Source organism: Cyprinodon variegatus, unplaced genomic scaffold (assembly GCF_000732505.1).
Source record: "Cyprinodon variegatus isolate N-32 unplaced genomic scaffold, C_variegatus-1.0 Scaffold1328, whole genome shotgun sequence".
NCBI lineage: Eukaryota > Metazoa > Chordata > Actinopteri > Cyprinodontiformes > Cyprinodontidae > Cyprinodon > Cyprinodon variegatus.
In genome coordinates, this window is record NW_015151781.1 from 23227 (window position 1) to 34307 (window position 11081).

The following is an 11081-nucleotide window of genomic DNA, read 5'->3' on the forward strand; positions in this document are numbered from 1 at the left end:
AATTAAAATAAACAAACAAAACAATTACATAGTATAAATCTGTCTTATGAATCAAAGGCTTATCATATAATGAGTCAGGACTGCTGACACTCATTTCTGCTCCGAGAAACTAAGCAACATATCATAAATCAAGTGTGTTTATCGATTTCTACATATGGTTTCCAAGTATAAGTTAAGATAGAGGTGTGTGAATGTGTTTCAATCAATGACATTCATGCCCGACATTGAGAGTCTGTATGTAAACTTGAGCATATGTCTTTAAGGTGTTTAACTTTATGTCAGGACAGATTTACGTTCTCATATTCCCCGTGGTCCGAGTCCTCCAGCTCTATACCCGGCACCAGGCTGTAGTACTCAGTGGACTGAGTCAGATAAGCCTTCTCCCTGTCAGCCGAGTCTTTCATCACCTCTGTCACACTGACCGTGTCCAGCTCTGTCTTGTTGGCCCCGTTGGGCTCCTGGGAGCCCTGATTCCCCTCTGCAGAGCTGGAGCAGGACGCTGGGGGAAGAGACTCCACAGAGCTGAGCTTGATCTCCACCTCTTCGTAGATGTCCCGAGTGCTGCCCAGGAGAGCCGAGGCCGGCCGCAGCAGCAGCTGGTTCTTCAGGATTCCCTCTCTGCCGGAGTCAGCAGCTCCTCCCTGCTCGGCCCCTGGAGGCTGCGGTTTGTTGGGCTGTTTATGGTTGTTGTAACCAAAGCTGGGAGCCCTCTTCTTGGAAGAGCTGAAAGCAGGTGTTTCCTTTTTCTTCCTCTTCCTCCCGCAGCACCAGCAGAGCAGCAAGGCAGAGAGGATAAGCAGGGGGAGCACGATGAAGAGTGCTGTAAGGCCGGCTGGGCGGCAGATGTCACTGATCATCAGAGACCACACTGTCCTCCCAGCCAGGTGTTCAGGAGAGGAGCATGTCACGTTTCCCACAAGATCCTCCAGCCTGGTGGTCCTGTTAGCCTGCTGGCCTGCCTCCAACACCTCCAGGAACAAACAGGAGCATTCCCAGAGGTTCTCATCCAGCTCTAGTCTTTCAAGACTGCGTATCTGCAATAAATCACCGGGGAGGGAACGTAGCTGGTTCCCCCGCAGATCCAGCCTCTGGAGATAATCAGAATCCTGGAGAAAGTCTTTGGGGAGCTCCTCCAGGAGGTTCTCACTCAGATCCACCTCAATCAGACTGGGCTGCCCTGCCAGGAACTGCTTTGGTAACGCTCTCAGTCTGTTCCGACCTAAGTAAACCCTCTGCAGTTCAGAAGCTTGTTTATCACTAACATAAATAAAGCTGATGTTACAGTTGGAGAGATCCAGAATCTGTGCTTTGGTCCCATTGGTGAACACAGACCAGTGTGCATGACTGAGTGCAGAGCCAGAGAAGTTCAAGCAGCAGGAAGATGCCAAACCTTCAGAGGGAAACTGGGATAAAATCGTTGCTGGTGGACAAACACATCCGATAACCGGACCAGCCTTCAACAGGAAGGTAGAAAGCAGAAGGAGATCCCAGCGGAGAACCATCTCTGCAAAAAAAGATGATTTCATCAGACCACATCCCCATCGTAATTTATCTGCTTCCTCAGCCAACCTACCTGCATCCCCGTCTCCCCCACAGAGTAAGAAGGAAGCTTTTATACTCTGATAAACTCAGCAGTTTCTCAGGGGACTCCTGTTTGCTCTGAGGATTGTAAATGTTGGCATGGTGACAGGGATCAGTGGGGAGTGGCGGTCCTTCGTTCGGCTGCAGGAGAGGAAACAGATGCTGTGGTGAAAGGCTTCAAATATATAAATATTTGTTACCCTGTCCTTCAGTAATCATTTTACCAGCTAATCAACACAATAACCACAACTTTACAACCTTAACAAAAGTTCATTTATTTTAGTCCTTTCATTAAAAAAGTGAAACCTCATTATGATACAGAATCTTTTTACGCAGAGCGATTCATTTCAGGCGTTTGTGTTTACGAATTTTGACAGGCATACTGCACAGCTGTTGAAAATTCAAGATTCAGTTTTACAGAAAATGCAAATTTTACAAAGGTTAAAGCAGAAACATCAGTTTGCTGAAATATATTCCAGGCTGTTGGCTTCTTCAAGGATTATTAGGTTAGTGTTGAGCTACACAACATTCAAAACAGGGTCTTAGCCAATCACAGGTCTCATTTACAAATAAAATGCAAATAAAAGGCCTTTTTCATCTTTAGATCAGGAAAGACATCTCTGAAATTATCCCCCTTTGAGAATTGTCTTAAATCAGGAATGTGACATTTGTAGCTCATGTGAATAAGTTGGTTTTTGGTGATTCTTGAAGATTTAATCTTAAAGAGTTATGGAATAAGTCCTGTTGCTTGTGCACCGTTTTCTGGGACCCTTTTTCCTTCCACTCAACTTTCCTTAGGTATTCTTTGATAGAGAAGAGATAGTGTCTTTTAGGGGTGGGTGTTGCCAAAGAAGTCACGATGCGATTCTATCACGATGCATCACGATACTTGAATTATTGCGATGCATTGCAATATTTGTGTTCCTACAGTATTTAATTCTGGTGTAGCAGTGTTTGCAAATTGCGTGCATCATATCAACTGCATTTTTACCTTTGTTTTTGAAACCAAAATGCTTCCAAACATCGGATTTGAAATGTGATGGAGCCGGACGAAGTTTCTCAATCTCCTCCATGTTTTGTTTTTGAATGACTTGTCGCAGTATCCCGCGGCCGGAAATGCTTGTGAAAGAAGGCAGCGTGCGTCAACACATCCGTAGCAACATCTACTGGACTGGAAGTTGTATTACACTTTTTTTTTGGCTGATGTTCGCCAACCATTCATGCAATTTTATTTATTCATTTTTTAAATTAATAATCAATACTTGGTGTCAAGAATCGATGCAGTAGATCACGAAAATTAGAATCACGATGCATCATCATGACGATTATTTTTCACACCCCTAGTGTCTTTGGTTATTATCTATTTGGGATTACCCTCTGACTGTGTGCTGCATAACCATTAAGCCGGCAGTCTTCCCCATGATTATATACCCCACAAAAGAATATTTCTGAATGAAAAATTATTTTTATTGGTTTTAGGTGAGATTTACATTTTGGTGAAACTGAGGTGTGAATTTCTTTGGATATAAATCATAATATTATAAATAAATGAAATAATGCTTCATATTTTTGTAAAAATCTGTATATGAATTTCAACCAAAATTAAGCTGTTGTCACAATTTTGTTAATTCAAGTCAATTTTACAGGGTAGGTAACGAGGTATATTTTTCTTTCATAATTAAATTAAATACCAAGGAAAGCAGTTTATTTAGTTAAATATCCAAAACCTGACACTGAAAATTCTATTTTTGTCACGTCTATCACCTATATTTAATTTCTGTTTTGGGAAACAGATGAAAAGAAATTGGGAGGAACTGATGTTTTCAAGACACAAATAAAGTAATTACTAGTCACCTCCTGAAATGCCGGCGTACAGTGGGGCTGCCTCAGCCTAAATGCAGCACATGTGGTGAACGTAAACAAGGCCTGCCATTCCTCAATGACCGACACGTGAAACAAACAGGATGCAGAAAAGGGTGCTTGTTTGTTTTTAACGTTGATGATGTCAGCCGGTCTGAAGACAGGAGCTTCATGGGATCAACAGTTTTACCCAAACATATATGCAGTAAGTGAAATGCTTGAAGCTAATACTCAAATTTGCAGCTAATCCAGAGTAAAACCACTTTAAAGTGGGGAAACAGGTTAGCTTAAACAATGATCAAAGGACTGTGCGCCAACTGAGGACCCCATGATAGCTGCACCGTCAATCTGTGTTGAAAAAAATTCTTAACATGATGATTTAATTTTTTTAAAGGAATAAAAAAGTTAGACAAACAAACCTGAAAATATATGAAAATGAAACTCTTCCCCCCTGTTAGAAAACAATAGCCATGTCTTCTGTTATTCATTAGAGACATTGAGCCTTTCTATTTGCACGATGTCGTCAGGTTCAGACAACGATTTACTCTTGGATCTTGATGCTGAATTCAGATTCCTCTAAATCTGAGATCTACAACTGAATTAGGTATTTATAATCAAAGCTCAAAACTCTTGTTAAGGAAGGCTGCTTACATTTTTAAATGCAAGGACACCTCTGGTTTTATTTACCCCGTCTATAATCTGCATTCTTATGTTACCTTTCTATCTTAATTAATTTAAGCATTTTGCTAAATATTGCTGTGAATCAGTCAATGAATTTATACACATAAATAATAGACTGATTAATTGAATTTATTAAAAGGGATTAACCTAATTTTATTAATTCATTGTCACCCACGTAGCAAAGGGCTGCTTACTTTCTGACAGGCAGGATAAGGACGACTCTTGAATAGGTGTCTGACAACGTGGGCTGAATATTTCAAATGAGTACTCATTCTGTTCTGGTCTAAAGAAAGTAAAGGATAGATGAGATACACAGTAACTGGCTTCTGTCACTGAGGAAAGGGTTACAGTGGGAGGCTTTATCTATAAATACAGGGTGAGTGGCCAGCCAACCAAAATCACTTCAAGAGCACAGCAATGACTTATCCAGAGGGTTGAGGAAAAAAATGCTACTTAAAACTAAATCTGAAGCGCAAAAGTCTTCACTTGTCTCAGTTCAGGTCAGTAATTAACAGTGAGAAACAGAAGCACCACCCCTTAGCTCTCGAGTGTCACTCCCAATGACGTCACACACAGCTGTAATGGGCACCTTGATTGAAGGGAGGACCTTCTTTCTGGAATCAATAACGTCTTGTTTTCTTTTCCTAACTTGTTTTTTTCTGTTGATGTGACAAAGATGACGCAAACCCGCGGAACTTACAGTTAAATGCCAATGTTTTGCTCTGGCGTCTGGTGTTGTAGGAGGTTCCTTCCTGTTAAAAGGGAGTTTTTCCTCTCCACTGTCGCTACAAGCATGCTCAGTGTGAGGTTTCCTTAAATATAAAACTTTCAATCAATTTGACTGTATGACCTGGTGAACTGTAAAGTGCCTTGAGATGATGTGTTGAGACTTGGTGCTATATAAATAAACTGAATTGATTGCCATTATTTCGCCAAATCCCAGTGAGACTGCACTGATGCAGACTGAATGGTCCACTTGCCCTACCAGTTATGTGGATTGGGACGGCCCTTGATGTGGCAGACCCTCTGTGGGCAAACAGAGGGTTACTGCTCAGGGTTAGTGTTTAGGGGCCGGTTTGGGATTGGGCTAGAGACTTGGCAAGAACAGCATCTATCGCGGAATTCAAAGGTCAAAACAGGAGCTGACCTCAAAGAAAACAAGTCCCTGTCTAACTTTTCCTGATATTCTTTGGCCCATAAAGACATCTGTCATAAAACTTACCCAGAGAACATCATTCAGCTGAGCATGGTGGCGGTACTGTGATGGTCTTAGCATGATTTGTTGCAACTGGACCTGCAATTAGTAGTGGCTGAAAAAGATCATTCTGCTATAAACAGGGGGCCATATTCCTCCAAGGTGGTGTGAAACATTCTGTCAGTGAATGCTGTTGGACCATGTTTTGTTTTTTGTTTTCTTTGTAAATAATACTAGTATATCCAGTCAGTTTATCGTTTTCTCATAGTAAACAAAAGGAGAAAGAATATCTACGAGAGTGAAAACTGTGTAACAGCACTGCACAGTTTGGTTTAACACCACTGGGATTTAAAACCGCTACCTTTGTAATGACATATGTACACATATCACTTCCTGTTAAAACTCCCTTTTAACAGGAAGAAACCTCCAGCAGAACCAGGCTCAGTGTGAGCAGCCATCTGCTGAGGCCGACTGGGGTTCAAGGAGACAGAATCAAGACCTGATGTCTTTCTATCATACCATGTTCTTCTCGTTCCACCTTTTAAATCAAATCATTTCTAAACCAGTGATGGGTCTGCATGTACACTGAATTATACTGCAGTATTAAAAGAAATACGGCATCTATTATTTTTGTTCCATTTGTCACATTTTGACCTCTAACTTCAATGTATTTTATTGAGATCTAAGTCACTAGATCAGCTTAAAGTAATTGTGAAGTAGTAGAAATGATGCATGTTTCTCCACAAACATGCCTCCATGTTTTTAAACTGGACATAACTAACTGATAGCTGATGGCATTGTTTCTGTAAAATACCTCGAGATGACATGGGGAGTGAATTGGAGCAATATAAATAAACGTAATTGAACTCTAATTTAGTGTATATTCAACATTTTGTCTTTCTGTCCCCTTTTTATAGGTTTGGACTGATATTAACAATAGTCTTCTGTTGTTATTGTATGCTTACATTTGTTTCTGAAAAAATACACTTTACGTTTCAGAGGAGAATCAAGAAAAAAACAAATTCTGATGTACTATACCAAAAGCTACCCCCATGTTTCTCTTTTTCTTTTTCTTTGTTTAAATCAACATAAATATAAAGAGTTTTGCAAAAAAACTAAGATTATGGCACCAGCAAACTAAAAAAGTGTCATAATGTTACTTTGAGCAAACCCCAAATAATACTGGTTTGTTGTTCTTGTAATTACAGTGCTTATAACAGCATTGTTTTAAAATGCTGCTCTTGCAAGAGCCAATGGGCATCTTTGAACAAATAACATAAGATAATAATACTGTTGACAAATAATGGATAATATATTGCTCTTTTCTTTATTTCAAAAGTCAGCTATGTTGTCTGCATGAGCTATAAATAAAAGTATATCTTAAAGTCATTCCGTCTCCCACAACCTTTCCAAAGCGAAACAAATCAAAAAGAGGCAACATAAAAAAGCCCAGAATGGGCTATTTCTGAGAATACCAGCAGGTCCAGTGAGACCCTTAAACAAAGGCAGGAAGTGAGGGCCCATGCAGAAAAACTCTGTGTGCTTTCTGTATCTGTTTTTAAACAAACCTAAATCAATGTTTCTTGCTGCAGTCTCCAGTTAATTATTTGCTGAGTACATCTGCAGGGAGTCTTGGGTTTATTGGTCCAGCTGTAGACAACATACAGGCTGAACTGGCCGACCTTGCAAACATCTGATGTAGCAGATTTAGAAGTTCTTGTCTGGATGTTAGTAAGATTCACTTCATTCCCTCATTGAGCTCAGTTTGAGTCGACCCAACCTCAGAGCATATCATTGTGCCAGATCAACTTTACTCTTCTTTTTTGTTATTTATTTATTTATTTATTTATTTATTTATTTATTTATTTATTTATTTTATTGACAAAAAACAGGGTAAAAGCTTTCCTAATGACTTTAAAAAGTCAGCAAGTAATCACTGGTAGATGAAACACTTTGTATACCTTTTAATGAAAGTAAAAATACAGCAGAAAGAGGTTAAAACAAAAAAAGGGCCTTTAAAGTGATAAAAGAGATGACAGTTTGATCAAACTTTTGTAAAACAAATCGGTTCTTAGCTGATTTTTGGAAACACCACTAAAACATCAACAAGAATCAAGACACAGCCAGTCTAAAAATTCATGTTCATTAGATCATCTTGAGGAAAGCTATCTAGCTCCTCTTGCTGGATTAACTGAATTTGCATAGTTGGGACAATTGCAGAAGATCATTAAATAAAGACTATTATTTCATTTCCTGATTTTGTAATAAAAACTAAAGTTGTTTTAAAATTGATTGTATATGATGGACCATCAAGAAACAAATGGAAATGTTCAAACTTGGCCTGTAATCTCTGTACCTTGTCACGAGATTTCTAAGGAACCTTTGACATTATAGAAAATCAAGTATAACTATTTCCCTTTTGTAGTCAGCTTCAATAAAGACAGAGGAACACAGATACAGATACAGCAGGTCAGAATTAACTGGGAGGGTCAGGATGGAGTTAAATACTAGAAAGGCAAAACTTTGGGCGAGGCATACACCAACAATAGAAAACAAAAATAGTTTTTATGTTGTTGAACGACAAAATGTGAGTTCTCTAGAAAACACAGTTTAACTGACTTGGTTATAAGAGATTTTTTGAGAAAACCATGTGAAATCCTCAATAGAACATTTAACCCTTAGTATTCCTTATCCAACTTGCAAAGCAAGAAAAACTCTTCTTTTTGTAACTTCGAATCCTCCACTAGGTCCTTACTGTGACTCTTAGACAGAATTTCTATCTGATTTGGTTATTGAATACTGACAGGGTCATCATAGTGGGGGATTTTAACATCCATTCTGACATTGAAGGTGATAGCTTAAGAGCAACCTCTAATGCTATCTTAGACACTATTGGCTTTGTTCAAAATGTGAATATTCCCACACATTCACATCTTCATACTTTAGACCTTGTGCTGACATACGGCATAGAATGTGAAGAAATAACGTGCTGCAGAGAGCAAAAGTTTAGTTTATTCCCCTTCACAGGTTGAGGATTTTGTTGATGGGGTTGCTAGTTCTCTGCATACTGCCTTAGATAACACAGCCCCATTGAAAAGGAAAAAAAACTTAAGAAGAAGATTAGAAACCACCATAGAAAAATGAAAAATGATTTTGGGTGTCCTCAGATTGCTTTACATTTAAAGCTGTCAAGTGGTATGTTATTTACACAAAATCAGAGGGTTTCAGAAATAACATTCTTATATGGTTTTTTTTAATCCTATTTACCCATAAAGAGCAGTAAAAGCGAGAGCCAAAGCCCTAATATATTGATAATTTAAATCTGGCATGGGCTCTTGAAACATTTTGACTGAAACTGGAGTCTCTAGTCCAGTCTGGTACCCTGCAACTTAACCAAAGTCCAGATCGCAGGTTCTTTTTTTCTATCTGACAACCACTTGTTTTTTAACTGTGAAAAAAGATCACAGTGGGCTCAACATGGTTTTATTCAAATTCAGGGCCATGCAGATCCTTTTCCTCTGCATATTTCTGAGGATTTTATTATTTGAATCCAACCCATGGGGTGCTCTGTGTCTACATATAGCATCCTGAATGTTACCTGTGTGGTTATTTGCATGCTGTTAGGCTATGTACGGGTCTTTTGTTTCAACTGATAGCCATCCACAGAAGCTGCATCAGTTTGAAACAAAAAGAACAGGAAACAAGTTGAGATCTGGTCGCCTGGTTATTTGCTTAAATTTGGAAGCTTTGGTTCAAATGTTCACAGCTATTTCTGAGCAAGTTTTAAACCAGAACAAGAGTCTTTGCATTCTTAGGTAAAGATAACGGAGAATTCAGATAAGTGGATTAAAGGTTGGAGCTGTATCTAGAGCTCTGTGTATAAAACATTAAATGGAAACAGCAAAAACACAAAAATATGAGCTGACTGCACTACACAGAGCAGAAATATACAGTACTGACTGACCTTTTGAAAGTGTTTTAGAGAGAGAAAGAAGATTTAGATCTAGAGACTGTGAATGATCTCACTCTCTAACAATGTGAGCTGGTGCTTCCTCTTTGGCAGCCAAGCCTTCTCTGAAATAACGGTTTAATGCTTCCTTTCATCAGGAAGTATCTGATGAAGAATCAAGGCTGCAGCTGAGGATCCATGACGCACATCTCCTGTTCTTTTAACCTGATTATAATGTTTTAATTCAAGGCACACATTTTATATAAACACATATTATAAGTTAAGACAAATGGAAATAAACTTAGTTTTGAACAGGTTTCATTTACTCATAAAACTCCTACTAAGAGTTGGTGTCAGTTCTCTAGTTTGCTTATATCAGCCAATCTATAGTTTACATGGTAAATAAACATAAACCAAGTTGTAAAGTGTTGAAACAGGTGCAAAAGAAAAACAAAGTAAAATCCCATTAAATGTAACCGTTTCTGTAAGCCTTCAGAGAGGTGTTTACTTACCTAAATTGTCCCCATCATGTCTCCATCCTGTTGCTCTGTGATGCAGGGTTAAAGCTCACTGTGTGGCTCCTCTCTGCATCCCATCAACTCCTCAGGCAGAAGCTCTCCTCCTGTCGCTCAGCAGATCTGAGGGTGTGTCTCCTCCAAATGTTATGTGGGAACACAGCCTCCTTTCTGAGTGGGATTGTGTGCAGAGGTGGATTATTTATCTGGGAGGGAGCTATGATAAGGTTTTATCCGCACTCAGTGTTCCCTAAAGAGATTTATGTTGCTGTTTAACTTATTATGTTCGATTGGTTTGATTTTNGGGAGGGAGCTATGATAAGGTTTTATCCGCACTCAGTGTTCCCTAAAGAGATTTATGTTGCTGTTTAACTTATTATGTTCGATTGGTTTGATTTTGTTAAACCTCAGGGCAAAGTTTACGCAGTCAACAAGTGGCTTGGTGGTGACAAAGCGCCGCCTGGTGGCTGAAGTTGCACTTGGAAACATTAATTTTTCCCCTGCAGCAAGAAGCTCATGGGATGTGAATCCCAGCACGCAGGATTATGTGATGAGTTTGCCTGTTCTCCCGGTGAATGCATGGGTTCTCTCTGGGTACTCTGGTTTAAATTAGTGTCTTTATTTTGCGGTTATTATGCAGTAAAATATATTCCCCCAAATATATCAGTATATCACATGTATTTGGATTTTTGTCTTTGATTTATAATTAGTTGTATTTAAATTGACAAGATATAATATATTTTAAGACAGATGATCATCCATGCTGTTGTATCTATCAGTCAATATCAGAGTTGGGAGCATTACTTCAAAAAGTATCAAGTTAAAGTTACTTCTCAATAAAAGTAAATCACATCTTGGTAAATGGAAAATGGACTGTACTTATAGAAAGCTTTTTCAAGTCAGGAGACTTAACCAAACGCCACATTCAATCATTCACCCATTCACACACACACTGATGGTAGAGAGCTACACTGTAGTCACAGCAGCCCTGAGGCTCACTGACAGAAGTGAGGCTGCCGTACGCTGGTGCCACCAGGGCCTCTGACCTTCAGAGGTAGGCAATGCAGGTGAAGTGACTTGCCCAAGGATACAACAACACTGAAAGTATGAACCAACAACCCTCTGTTTGCAAGACGAACTCCTGCCACTGTTGCCACCGTTATTATTTATAGCAAAATCAAAGTAGCAAGTTACTAGTCAAGGTAAAAATGCAGTTACGTTTTATGAACTAAAATATCAAAGAATTTAATCTTCTTGTCATTGGAACTTATACAGAAAAACTGTGTATTAGAGGCAAGAC

General features: G+C 39.1%; 1 protein-coding gene across 2 annotated transcripts; it reads right to left on the reverse strand.

Annotated features, from left to right (window-relative positions):
- Positions 1-217: 217 nt before the first annotated feature.
- On the reverse strand, positions 218-10001 carry LOC107102834 (SLIT and NTRK-like protein 5). 2 transcript variants are annotated; one of them, XM_015402268.1, is made up of 3 exons: positions 9779-10001; positions 1574-1722; positions 218-1504 (listed from the first exon to the last, which is right to left on the reverse strand). In XM_015402268.1, the coding sequence occupies exon 3, from the start codon at positions 1500-1502 to the stop codon at positions 279-281; it is 1224 nt and encodes a 407-aa protein (XP_015257754.1). In that variant the 5' UTR covers positions 1503-1504; positions 1574-1722; positions 9779-10001; the 3' UTR covers positions 218-278. The 2 variants fall into 2 exon arrangements, with proteins under 2 accessions (XP_015257754.1, XP_015257755.1); XM_015402269.1 differs by lacking the exon at positions 9779-10001 and adding an exon at positions 6886-6953.
- Between the last annotated feature and the right edge of the window lie 1080 nt (positions 10002-11081).

Bases quoted from the DNA above. Each gene is read 5' to 3' on its own strand.
- LOC107102834 (XM_015402268.1), bottom strand. From the start codon at position 1,502: ATGGTTCTCCGCTGGGATCTCCTTCTGCTTTCTACCTTCCTGTTGAAG.